Source organism: Pelophylax lessonae (genome assembly GCF_965119305.1).
Source record: "Pelophylax lessonae genome assembly, chromosome: 10".
Taxonomy (NCBI): Eukaryota; Metazoa; Chordata; class Amphibia; order Anura; family Ranidae; genus Pelophylax; species Pelophylax lessonae.
In genome coordinates this window covers 241249561-241263225 of record NC_138777.1, presented here as the reverse complement: position 1 = coordinate 241263225, position 13665 = coordinate 241249561, and the positions used below count along the sequence as shown (strand labels likewise).

The 13665-nt window shown below is 52.7% G+C and overlaps 2 protein-coding genes across 2 annotated transcripts in view; both read left to right on the top strand.

Moving 5' to 3' along the window:
• The window catches only part of DYNC1LI2 (dynein cytoplasmic 1 light intermediate chain 2), a 332150-nt gene that overhangs the window by 47859 nt on the left and 270626 nt on the right, over positions 1 to 13665 (top strand). The gene's annotated exons all lie outside the window — the stretch shown is intronic.
• NAE1 (NEDD8 activating enzyme E1 subunit 1) overlaps positions 1 to 13665 on the top strand; it is a 66559-nt gene that overhangs the window by 20214 nt on the left and 32680 nt on the right. Inside the window, exons 5-7 of the mRNA XM_082269958.1 lie at positions 2795 to 2866; positions 11037 to 11116; positions 11584 to 11693. Of these exons, the coding sequence (XP_082126084.1) occupies positions 2795 to 2866; positions 11037 to 11116; positions 11584 to 11693 (262 nt within the window). The remainder of the gene's footprint in view (positions 1 to 2794; positions 2867 to 11036; positions 11117 to 11583; positions 11694 to 13665) is intronic.

Here is a 13665-nt window from a genome sequence, read left to right as displayed (position 1 = left end):
CTTCAGGACTGCAGACACCCAATCCTTATACGTTTCAGAAGAATATTCTCCCCCCCGGGTCCACCCAACCTGGCCGGCTGGGATCAGCAAATTGTATTTTCTGGTGTGTTGAGTATTGGCCCCGCTCTGAATGTTCCTATTGGTCAGTATGCCCTCCCATCATAGTAATGGGCCAATGAAGGGGGTGGAGAGTGGGCGGGGCAGTACTAAACATTACCAGGAAAGTGTTGGGTACAGAAGACATTTCTATGGTGGGCAGAGATGGATTGTCATGACGGGAATTGCAGCTTCCTTCGAGGTAAATTCATCCCACATGTGAGATCCTTCAGCGTTCATTGACTGGTTTATGTGACATGCAGTTGACCTCCTTCTGACCTATGTCTGACCTCCTTCTGACCTGTGTCTGACCTCCTTCTGACCTGTGTCTGACCTCCTTCTGACCTCCTTCTGACCTCCTTCTGACCTGTGTTTGACCTCTTTCTGACCTCCTTCTGACCTGTGTTTGACCTCTTTCTGACCTCCTTCTGACCTGTGTTTGACCTTCTGACCTGTATCTGACCTCCTCCTGACCTGTGTCTGACCTCCTCCTGACCTGTGTCTGACCTCTTTCTGACCTGTCTGACCTCTTTCTGACCTGTGTCTGACCACCTTCTGACCTGTGTCTGACCACCTCCTGACCTGTGTCTGACCACCTTCTGACCTGTGTCTGACCTCTTTCTGACCTTTGTCTGACCTCCTCCTGACCTGTGTCTGACCTCCTTCTGACCTGTGTCTGACCTCCTTCTGACCTGTGTCTGACCACCTTCTGACCTGTGTCTGACCACCTTCTGACCTGTGTCTGACCACCTTCTGACCTGTGTCTGACCACCTTCTGACCTGTGTCTGACCTCTTTCTGACCTGTGTCTGACCTCTTTCTGACCTGTGTCTGACCTCCTCCTGACCTGTGTCTGACCTCCTTCTGACCTGTGTCTGACCTCCTCCTGACCTGTGTCTGACCACCTTCTGACCTGTGTCTGACCACCTTCTGACCTGTGTCTGACCACCTTCTGACCTGTGTCTGACCACCTTCTGACCTGTGTCTGACCTCTTTCTGACCTGTGTCTGACCTCCTCCTGACCTGTGTCTGACCTCCTTCTGACCTGTGTCTGACCACCTTCTGACCTGTGTCTGACCACCTTCTGACCTGTGTCTGACCACCTTCTGACCTGTGTCTGACCACCTTCTGACCTGTGTCTGACCTCTTTCTGACCTGTGTCTGACCTCTTTCTGACCTGTGTCTGACCTCCTCCTGACCTGTGTCTGACCTCCTTCTGACCTGTGTCTGACCACCTCCTGACCTGTGTCTGACCACCTTCTGACCTGTGTCTGACCTCTTTCTGACCTTTGTCTGACCTCTTCCTGACCTGTGTCTGACCTCCTTCTGACCTGTGTCTGACCTCCTTCTGACCTGTGTCTGACCACCTTCTGACCTGTGTCTGACCACCTTCTGACCTGTGTCTGACCTCTTTCTGACCTTTGTCTGACCTCCTCCTGACCTGTGTCTGACCTCCTTCTGACCTGTGTCTGACCTCCTTCTGACCTGTGTCTGACCACCTTCTGACCTGTGTCTGACCACCTTCTGACCTGTGTCTGACCTCTTTCTGACCTTTGTCTGACCTCCTCCTGACCTGTGTCTGACCTCCTTCTGACCTGTGTCTGACCTCCTTCTGACCTGTGTCTGACCACCTTCTGACCTGTGTCTGACCACCTTCTGACCTGTGTCTGACCTCTTTCTGACCTTTGTCTGACCTCCTCCTGACCTGTGTCTGACCTCCTTCTGACCTGTGTCTGACCACCTTCTGACCTGTGTCTGACCACCTTCTGACCTGTGTCTGACCTCTTTCTGACCTGTGTCTGACCTCCTCCTGACCTGTGTCTGACCTCCTCCTGACCTGTGTCTGACCTCCTTCTGACCTGTGTCTGACCACCTTCTGACCTGTGTCTGACCACCTTCTGACCTGTGTCTGACCACCTTCTGACCTGTGTCTGACCTCTTTCTGACCTGTGTCTGACCTCTTTCTGACCTGTGTCTGACCTCTTTCTGACCTGTGTCTGACCTCTTTCTGACCTGTGTCTGACCTCCTCCTGACCTGTGTCTGACCTCCTTCTGACCTGTGTCTGACCTCCTCCTGACCTGTGTCTGACCACCTTCTGACCTGTGTCTGACCTCCTTCTGACCTGTGTCTGACCTCTTTCTGACCTGTGTTTGACTTGCTAAGCTGCTTTAAAAGAGAAGTATGGACTTGCCTTTTTTTTTCTTAGAATCCAACCTCCCTAGGTGGATGCTGCATCGGCCCCCCCGCCGTCTCTAACACTGAGAACTGAGTGATCTAATACCACCGATCGCTCGGTTCTCCCAGCTCCCCAAGCAGAGAGCTGTTGGCTGTCAGTCACCGCTCTCTGCTCTGCCCCCTCCTCGCTCATTGGAGCGCTGGGCTGTGGAGGGGGCGGGAGTGGCTGGCTCAGAGGCTTGCCGGGTGTCGGTCCATGCATGTGGGCGGATCCGGACTCCATGGTCGCGATCTTTCCCCAGCCTGGATTGGCTCTGTGACGTCAGCAGACAGCGGACTTCGGCCCACGGTCTGCTGAAACCGGATCACAGGAGTGCAGAATGGACCATAGAAGAAGTGCAGCCAATCCAGCTTTCCACATACTTCTCCTTTAAGCTGTTGTGGAAAACCAATCATATGAGACTTTTATATAATCAGAGTTTTTTACTTCTTTAATATGAGATTTTTCCCATTTTATTATCAGAGTCGGGCTGAGACCGCCATGGAGCTGCTGCAGGAGCTGAATGAAGACGTGACGGGGAACTTTGTTTCTCAGGTTTGTATCGGATCTGTCCGTGAATGGGGTCGGGAGTATGGACAACACACAGAGCTTACACAGAGCTTACACCATACACAGAGCTTACACTGTACCCGGGAGCTTGCACTGTACACAGAGCTTACACCGTACACAGAGCTTACACCGTACACAGAGCTTACACCGTACACAGAGCTTACACCGTACACAGAGCTTACACCGTACACAGAGCTTGCACTGTACACAGAGCTTACACAGAGCTTACACCGTAAACAGAGCTTACACCGTACACAGAGCTTACACCGTACACAGAGCTTACACCGTACACAGAGCTTACACCGTACACAGAGCTTACACCGTACACAGAGCTTACACTGTACCCGGGAGCTTACACCGTACACAGAGCTTACACTGCACACAGAGCTTACACCGTACACAGAGCTTACACCGTACACAGAGCTTACACTGCACACAGAGCTTACACCGTACACAGAGCTTACACCGTACACAGAGCTTACACTGTACCCGGGAGCTTACACTGCACACAGAGCTTACACTGCACACAGAGCTTACACTGCACACAGAGCTTACACTGTACACAGAGCTTACACCGTACACAGAGCTTACACCGTACACAGAGCTTACACCGTACACAGAGCTTACACTGTACACAGAGCTTACAGTGCACACAGAGCTTACACTGCACACAGAGCTTACACTGCACACAGAGCTTACACTGTACACAGAGCTTACACTGCACACAGAGCTTACACTGCACACAGAGCTTACACCGTACACAGAGCTTACACTGCACACAGAGCTTACACTGCACACAGAGCTTACACTGTACACAGAGCTTACACCGTACACAGAGCTTACACCGCACACAGAGCTTACACTGCACACAGAGCTTACACCGCACACAGAGCTTACACCGTACACAGAGCTTACACCGTACACAGAGCTTACACCGCACACAGAGCTTACACCGCACACAGAGCTTACACTGCACACAGAGCTTACACTGTACACAGAGCTTACACTGTACACAGAGCTTACACTGCACACAGAGCTTACACTGCACACAGAGCTTACACTGCACACAGAGCTTACACTGCACACAGAGCTTACACTGCACACAGAGCTTACACCGCACACAGAGCTTACACTGCACACAGAGCTTACCCTGTACCCGGAGCTTACCCTGTACCCGGAGCTTACCCTGTACCCGGAGCTTACCCTGTACCCGGAGCTTACCCTGTACCCGGAGTTTACCCTGTACCCGGAGCTTACCCTGTACCCGGAGCTTAAACAATAACTCACCCTAGCTCCACCGCACTGTGGGAAGATAAAGAGCCAAGTGGCGGTGCTCAGGCTGAACGTCCAAACCAAATGTTATATGAATAAAGCCGGCACACGAAAAGTCTTCTTCCAAGTAAAATTCTTTATTCCAACATGGATAGCGGTGACAACATGACAAATGCTGACGCATTTCGGCTTTACGCCTTCCTCATAGCATAAAGCCGAAACGCGTCAACATTTGTCATGTTGTCACCGCTATCCATGTTGGAATAAAGAATTTTACTTGGAAGAAGACTTTTCGTGTGCCGGCTTTATTCATATAACATTTGGTTTGGACGTTCAACCTGAGCACCGACACTTCGCTCTTTATCTTCCCACAGTGCGGTGGAGCTAGGGTGAGTTATTGTTATACCCTGTACCCGGAGCTTAGACTGTACCCGGAGCTTACGCTGTACCCGGAGCTTACGCTGTACCCGGAGCTTACGCTGTACCCGGAGCTTAGACTGTACCCGGAGCTTAGACTGTACCCAGAGCTTAGACTGTACCCGGAGCTTAGACTGTACCCGGAGCTTACGCTGTACCCGGAGCTTAGACTGTACCCGGAGCTTAGACTGTACCCGGAGCTTAGACTGTACCCGGAGCTTAGACTGTACCAGGAGCTTAGACTGTACCCGGAGCTTAGACTGTACCCGGAGCTTAGACTGTACCCGGAGCTTAGACTGTACCCGGAGCTTACGCTGTACCCGGAGCTTAGACTGTACCCGGAGCTTAGACTGTACCCGGAGCTTAGACTGTACCCGGAGCTTAGACTGTACCCGGAGCTTAGACTGTACCCGGAGCTTAGACTGTACCCGGAGCTTAGACTGTACCCGGAGCTTAGACTGTACCAGGAGCTTAGACTGTACCCGGAGCTTAGACTGTACCCGGAGCTTACCCTGTACCCGGAGCTTAGGCTGTACCAGGAGCTTAGACTGTACCCGGAGCTTAGACTGTACCCGGAGCTTAGACTGTACCAGGAGTTTAGACTGTACCAGGAGCTTACCCTGTACCAGAAGTTTAGACTGTACCCGGAGCTTAGACTGTACCCGGAGCTTAGACTGTACCAGGAGTTTAGACTGTACCAGGAGCTTACCCTGTACCAGAAGTTTAGACTGTACCCGGAGCTTAGACTGTACCAGGAGTTTAGACTGTACCAGGAGCTTACCCTGTACCAGAAGTTTAGACTGTACCCGGAGCTTAGACTGTACCCGGAGCTTAGACTGTACCCGGAGTTTAGACTGTACCCGGAGTTTAGACTGTACCAGGAGCTTACCCTGTACCAGAAGTTTAGACTGTACCAGGAGCTTACCCTGTACCAGAAGTTTAGACTGTACCCGGAGCTTAGACTGTACCCGGAGCTTAGACTGTACCCGGAGCTTAGACTGTACCCGGAGTTTAGACTGTACCAGGAGCTTAGACTGTACCAGAAGTTTAGACTGTACCAGAAGCTTATCCTGTACCAGAAGTTTAGACTGTACCCGGAGCTTAGACTGTACCCGGAGCATAGACTGTACCCGGAGCATAGACTGTACCCGGAGCTTAGACTGTACCCGGAGCTTAGACTGTACCCGGAGCATAGACTGTACCCGGAGCTTAGACTGTACCCAGAGCTTAGACTGTACCCGGAGCTTAGACTGTACCCGGAGCTTAGACTGTACCCGGAGCTTAGACTGTACCAGAAGTTTAGACTGTACCCGGAGCTTAGACTGTACCCGGAGCTTAGACTGTACCAGAAGTTTAGACTGTACCAGGAGCTTACCCTGTACCAGAAGTTTAGACTGTACCCGGAGCTTAGACTGTACCCGGAGCTTAGACTGTACCCGGAGCTTAGACTGTACCCGGAGCTTAGACTGTACCCGGAGCTTAGACCAGCCTTTCTCAACCAGTGTGCCGCGGCACACAGGTGTGCCGTGGAATAGTGGGAGAGTAGGGCTGTCAGCTGAGCCCTATCTCCAGATCCCCTGCCAAACTGTACATCGGCACTGCGAGGGAGCTCCATCAGCTTTAAAAGTGAAAGTAAAGGGAGTGTGCTGTGATCTCTGCTTCCCCTACAGTGCAGTACCCAGCTGAATGAGGAAAAGGTACTGTGCTAGAAGATTTTAAAATGGCTTTATACATGTGTATGTGTGTGTATGTATGTGTGTATGTATGTGTGTGTATGTATGTGTGTGTATGTATGTGTGTGTATGTATGTGTGTGTGTGTATGTGTGTGTATGTATGTGTGTATGTATGTGTGTGTGTGTATGTGTGTGTGTGTATGTGTGTGTGTGTATGTGTGTGTATGTATGTGTGTGTATGTATGTGTGTGTGTGTGTGTGTGTATGTATGTGTGTGTATGTATGTGTGTGTGTGTGTATGTGTGTGTGTTCATATGTGTTTGTACCTGTGTCTGTGTGTGTGTACATGTGTGTGCACATGTGTCTGTATATGTGTATGTGTATACACCTGTCTGTCTGTGTCTGTATGTGTGCATATATACATGTGTCTGTGTGTGTGTGTGTGTGTTCATGCACGTTCATATGTGTTCATATGTGTGTGTGTGAGTGAGTATATATATGTATGTTCCCTTAATCCTGACCCCCCCCCTCCCCCTATTGCTGTACCATCAGAAATGCTTTTTTTAGGGCTTGTTTGTGATAGCAGCAAGGACTTCTGCTCCTCTGAAAAGCAATCCATGCTCAGATTGCTTTTCAGAGACATTTGGCAGGCGGTAAAGAAGCAATATGTTGCCTCCTCACCGCCTGTTTTAAGCCTGTAAATGCAGCATCACTACACGCAACCATGCAATGCACACAGTTGTGGGGTAGGTGCAGTGCAGCCCCATTTACCCTGGGTATACCTCTAGCTGCAGACACAGCTTCTGCAGCTAAAGGGGGAGGAGTTGGGGGGTGGTAAAAACAACCTGACATGTGAACAAGCCCTTGGTTCACATCTGCATCACTGCGTGCTGCGTGTAAGGCAGCAAATTAATTTCAATGGGATTCCCTACCCGCAGAAATGCAGTGAAAGAAGTCCCTGACCCTTTTTTTTAAATTACGCCGCAACAAAAGCACCCCATGTTTTCTAATGTGTGGTGTACTGTTAAGAATTATTGGCATCCCTAAAGAGCAGAGCTTTCTGTCTGTGTGTCAGAAACAAGCGTGGTTTTGCGCTTGTTCCGTGACATACAGTAACGTGAACTGAACCTTGGACAGGGGTGCCTCAAGACTAAAAATACTTTTCAAGGGTGCCCCGACTGGAAAAAGGTTGAGAAAAACTGGTTTAGACTGTACCCGGAGCTTAGACTGTACCCGGAGCTTAGACTGTACCCGGAGCTTAGACTGTACCCGGAGCTTAGACTGTACCTGGAGTTTAGACTGTACCCGGAGCTTAGACTGTACCCGGAGCTTACCCTGTACCCGGAGCTTAGACTGTACCCGGAGCTTAGGCTGTACCTGGAGCTTACGCTGTACCCGGAGCTTACCCTGTACCCGGAGCTTACCCTGTACCCGGAGCTTAGACTGTACCCGGAGCTTAGACTGTACCCGGAGCTTAGACTGTACCCGGAGCTTAGACTGTACCCGGAGCTTACCCTGTACCCGGAGCTTAGACTGTACCCGGAGCTTAGGCTGTACCTGGAGCTTACGCTGTACCCGGAGCTTACCCTGTACCCGGAGCTTACCCTGTACCCGGAGCTTAGACTGTACCCGGAGCTTAGACTGTACCCGGAGCTTAGACTGTACCCGGAGCTTAGACTGTACCCGGAGCTTACCCTGTACCTGGAGCTTAGACTGTACCCGGAGCTTAGGCTGTACCCGGAGCTTAGGCTGTACCTGGAGCTTACGCTGTACCCGGAGCTTAGACTGTACCCGGAGCTTAGACTGTACCCGGAGCTTAGACTGTACCCGGAGCTTAGACTGTACCCGGAGCTTAGACTGTACCCGGAGTTTAGACTGTACCCGGAGCTTAGACTGTACCCGGAGCTTACCCTGTACCCGGAGCTTAGACTGTACCCGGAGCTTAGGCTGTACCTGGAGCTTACGCTGTACCCGGAGCTTACCCTGTACCCGGAGCTTACCCTGTACCCGGAGCTTAGACTGTACCCGGAGCTTAGACTGTACCCGGAGCTTAGACTGTACCCGGAGCTTAGACTGTACCCGGAGCTTAGACTGTACCCGGAGCTTACCCTGTACCCGGAGCTTAGACTGTACCCGGAGCTTAGGCTGTACCTGGAGCTTACGCTGTACCCGGAGCTTACCCTGTACCCGGAGCTTACCCTGTACCCGGAGCTTACCCTGTACCCGGAGCTTACCCTGTACCCGGAGCTTAGACTGTACCCGGAGCTTAGACTGTACCCGGAGCTTAGACTGTACCCGGAGCTTAGACTGTACCCGGAGCTTACCCTGTACCCGGAGCTTAGACTGTACCCGGAGCTTAGGCTGTACCCGGAGCTTAGGCTGTACCTGGAGCTTACGCTGTACCCGGAGCTTAGACTGTACCCGGAGCTTAGACTGTACCCGGAGCTTAGACTGTACCCGGAGCTTAGACTGTACCCGGAGCTTACCCTGTACCTGGAGCTTAGACTGTACCCGGAGCTTAGGCTGTACCTGGAGCTTACGCTGTACCCGGAGCTTACCCTGTACCCGGAGCTTAGACTGTACCCGGAGCTTAGACTGTACCCGGAGCTTAGACTGTACCCGGAGCTTAGACTGTACCCGGAGCTTAGACTGTACCCGGAGCTTACCCTGTACCCGGAGCTTAGACTGTACCCGGAGCTTAGGCTGTACCTGGAGCTTACGCTGTACCCGGAGCTTACGCTGTACCCGGAGCTTAGACTGTACCCGGAGCTTAGACTGTACCCGGAGCTTAGACTGTACCCGGAGCTTACCCTGTACCTGGAGCTTAGACTGTACCCGGAGCTTAGGCTGTACCTGGAGCTTACGCTGTACCCAGAGCTTACCCTGTACCCGGAGCTTAGACTGTACCCGGAGCTTAGACTGTACCCGGAGCTTAGACTGTACCCGGAGCTTAGACTGTACCCGGAGCTTAGACTGTACCCGGAGCTTACCCTGTACCCGGAGCTTACCCTGTACCCGGAGCTTAGACTGTACCCGGAGCTTAGACTGTACCCGGAGCTTAGACTGTACCCGGAGCTTAGACTGTACCCGGAGCTTAGGCTGTACCTGGAGCTTACGCTGTACCCGGAGCTTACCCTGTACCCGGAGCTTACCCTGTACCCGGAGCTTAGACTGTACCCGGAGCTTAGGCTGTACCTGGAGCTTACCCTGTACCCGGAGCTTAGACTGTACCCGGAGCTTACCCTGTACCCGGAGCTTAGACTGTACCCGGAGCTTAGACTGTACCCGGAGCTTAGACTGTACCCGGAGCTTAGACTGTACCCGGAGCTTAGACTGTACCCGGAGCTTAGACTGTACCCGGAGCTTAGACTGTACCCAGAGCTTAGATTGTACCCAGGGTTTACACCGTCCCAGTGGTATCCAGGAGACATCCAGCAGGTTCTGTCCATATGGGGGGTCTCTGTGTCAGGTGGGGGCGCTGATGGAAGATCCAAGGCCAGCCGGCAGGGGAGAACCATAGAAGGTAGAAGCCGGATGGGAGATTGTTGCTGTGAGGACCAGTGTGGAACGCAGGACCCGCAAGTGACGTCAAAAGTGGTCGGAACGCGTTTCGGAGCAGCCTATTGGCTCCTTCCTCATGCCGGCCTCGGATCTTCCGTCAGCGCTGCTGCCTGACACAGAGACCCCCCATATGGACAGAACCTGCTGGATGTCTCCTGGATACCGCTGGGACCCGGTGATTTTTATTACACAGATGAGCCTTCTTACCTATTGGTTCTTGTAAGTGTTTTATCTGCTTGAGGCAATAAATACTTCTTTATACTGCACTTAGAAGCGCCCTCTGCTGTTCCCTTCTTGTTTCTACCAGAGAGCTGCTTCCCTCTCTGTGAATTGCACATCTCAGGACCACCAGCCTCTTGTTTTTGTCTCCCCCCCTCCCCTCCAGTCAGATACAGTGCCCCCCCCCTCAGTCAGATACAGTGCCCCCCCCTCAGTCAGATACAGTGCCCCCCCCTCAGTCAGATACATTGTGCCCCCCCAGTCAGATACAGCGCCCCCCCTCAGTCAGATACAGCGCCCCCCCTCAGTCAGATACAGTGCCCCCCCAGTCAGATACAGCGCCCCCCCCAGTCAGATACAGCGCCCCCCCTCAGTCAGATACAGCGCCCCCCCCCCTCAGATACAGCGCCCCCCCTCAGTCAGATGCAGCGCCCCCCCCCCAGTCAGATACAGCGCCCCCCCTCAGTCAGATACAGCGCCCCCCCCTCAGATACAGCGCACCCCCCTCAGTCAGATACAGCGCCCCCCCCCCCAGTCAGATACAGCGCCCCCCCTCAGTCAGATACAGCGCTTTAGCTGATTTGCCCAGACCGCCCTGTCCCTACTTGTCTGATCTGAGCACCTATCAGTAAATTCTATTACACGATTGGACGGTTTTCTACGGCAGATTTTTTTGGACGGCAGATATTAAATCCATATAAAAGTTTCCCCCGCATCGGCCTCTTCCAGTTTCTGTATGACTGGGTGTGAGAGATCCATCCATTCATGTGCAGATTGGAGGAGAAAACAGAGAGATGAGCCAATCACTGCACTGATCCCTCTTCACTGTCCAATCACAGCCTGGGGGAGGGTCCAGAACAACCTGGGCTCAGAGGAAGTAGGTTGAATGATGCTGAGGACCTCTAGTGGCAGAAATAAAAGTTTTTCATTGGATATCTTTGTATTTATAATGAATATTGCAGTGAAAGCTGCTTTTCTTCTGCCTGTAACTCCGCCTTTATTTTTTATTCAGCATCCGGACCAACTTCTGGACAGCGACCCGTCTTTCTTCAACAAATTCACTTTAGTGATCGCCACTCAGCTACCAGAGAGGTAAGTCGGTGATCTCAGCAATGTTTCAGAAACACGCGGTCACTTACTGCCGGTGAAGAGTAAAGTGACCCCCACCCCCCCTCCATATAGTCACATCGCCAGCCCTCCCCCACCACCGCTTCAGCTGGTGTAAGATAGCCCGTTATTGGGGGAGTCCCATGTGATAGCGCTCAGGCATAGCGGCCAATCACCAGCTTCACATGCTGTCACATGTCAGGGAGGGTGATGTCATCACTCCCCCCCCCCCCCCCCACCAGCTGACGCTGGGTGCTGGGGGGTAAATCTACATTGATATGAATGAACAGGGGGGCTGCAGTCTGTATCACCCAATCAGAAATCATCTTCTAATAACCTGACTGCACTGAATGACCACAAGTGTGATGTGATTGTCTGCTTTGGGTGATTGAGGTGAAGATTGCCCCTCCCCCATGGGGCGGGATTTGTTACTCTCCCCTTCTTTCTTCCAGCACGTTGCTGTGTTTGGCGGAGATGCTGTGGAACGCGAATATCCCGCTTCTGATTTGCCGAGCGTACGGCTTTATAGGATATATGAGAATCATTGTTAAAGAACACACAGGTAAGAGAAAAGGAGGGCGGGCGACGTGGGAGGGGATAGGAGGGACACAAGATGGGGGGAGGGGATTATTGAAGGGGGAGGGTCAGCATACGACATGGGAGGGGATAGGAGGGACACAAGACGGGGGAGGGGATTATTGAAGGGGGAGGGTCAGCATACGACATGGGAGGGGATAGGAGGGACACAAGACGGGGGAGGGGATTATTGAAGGGGGAGGGTCAGCATACGACATGGGAGGGGATTATTGAAGGGGGAGGGTCAGCATACAACATGGGAGGGGATAGGAGGGACACAAGACGGGGGGATGGGATTATTGAAGGGGGAGGGTCAGCATACAACATGGGAGGGGATAGGAGGGACAGAAGACGGGGATGGGATTATTGAAGGGGGAGGGTCAGCATACGACATGGGAGGGGATAGGAGGGACAGAAGACGGGGGATGGGATTATTGAAGGGGGAGGAGCAGCATACGACATGGGAGGGGATAGGAGGGACACAAGACGGGGGAGGGGATTATTGAAGGGGGAGGAGCAGCATACGACATGGGAGGGGATAGGAGGGACACAAGACGGGGGATGGGATTATTGAAGGGGGAGGGTCAGCATACGACATGGGAGGGGATAGGAGGGACAGAAGACGAGGGATCGGATTATTGAAGGGGGAGGGTCAGCATACGACATGGGAGGGGATTATTGAAGGGGGAGGGTCAGCATACGACATGGGAGGGGATAGGAAGGACACAAGACGGGGGATGGGATTATTGAAGGGGGAGGGTCAGCATACGACATGGGAGGGGATAGGAGGGACACAAGACGGGGGAGGGGATTATTGAAGGGGGAGGGTCAGCATACGACATGGGAGGGGATAGGAGGGACACAAGACGGGGGAGGGGATTATTGAAGGGGGAGGGTCAGCATACGACATGGGAGGGGATAGGAGGGATACAAGACGGGGGATGGGATTATTGAAGGGGGAGGGTCAGCATACGACATGGGAGGGGATAGGAGGGACAGAAGACGGGGGATGGGATTATTGAAGGGGGAGGAGCAGCATACGACATGGGAGGGGATAGGAGGGACACAAGACGGGGGATGGGATTATTGAAGGGGGAGGGTCAGCATATGACATGGGAGGGGATAGGAGGGACAGAAGACGAGGGATCGGATTATTGAAGGGGGAGGGTCAGCATACGACATGGGAGGGGATTATTGAAGGGGGAGGGTAAGCATACGACGTGGGAGAGGATTATTGAAGGGGGAGGGTCAGCATACGACATGGGAGGGGATAGGAAGGACACAAGACGGGGGATGGGATTATTGAAGGGGGAGGGTCAGCATACGACATGGGAGGGGATAGGAGGGACACAAGACGGGGGAGGGGATTATTGAAGGGGGAGGGTCAGCATACGACATGGGAGGGGATAGGAGGGACACAAGACGGGGGAGGGGATTATTGAAGGGGGAGGAGCAGCATACGACATGGGAGGGGATAGGAGGGACACAATACGGGGGATGGGATTATTGAAGGGGGAGGGGTCAGCATACGACATGGGAGAGGATAGGAGGGACAGAAGACGGGGGATGGGATTATTGAAGGGGGAGGGTCAGCATACGACGTGGGAGAGGATTATTGAAGGGGGAGGGTCAGCATACGACATGGGAGGGGATTATTGAAGGGGGAGGGGTCAGCATACGACCTGGGTGTATATATATATACAGGAGCTGTATTACCTGCCACAGGATTTGAGTTTGTCCATCCAGTTCAGAGATTTGCACAGCTCTGCTACACAGCACAGTCCTGTCCAGTAGAGCGAATTATTCTTTGCAGAAGTTCAGTAATACTTACAGGTCACCTTCTCAGCCTGTGACTGGAGGAGGGAGAAAGCAGCACACCAATAGGCTCATTCTCTGTAAATCTTCTCTCTCTTCCTGTCAGCATGCTACTTTTGCTACAAAACCTCTGATTGGCTCCT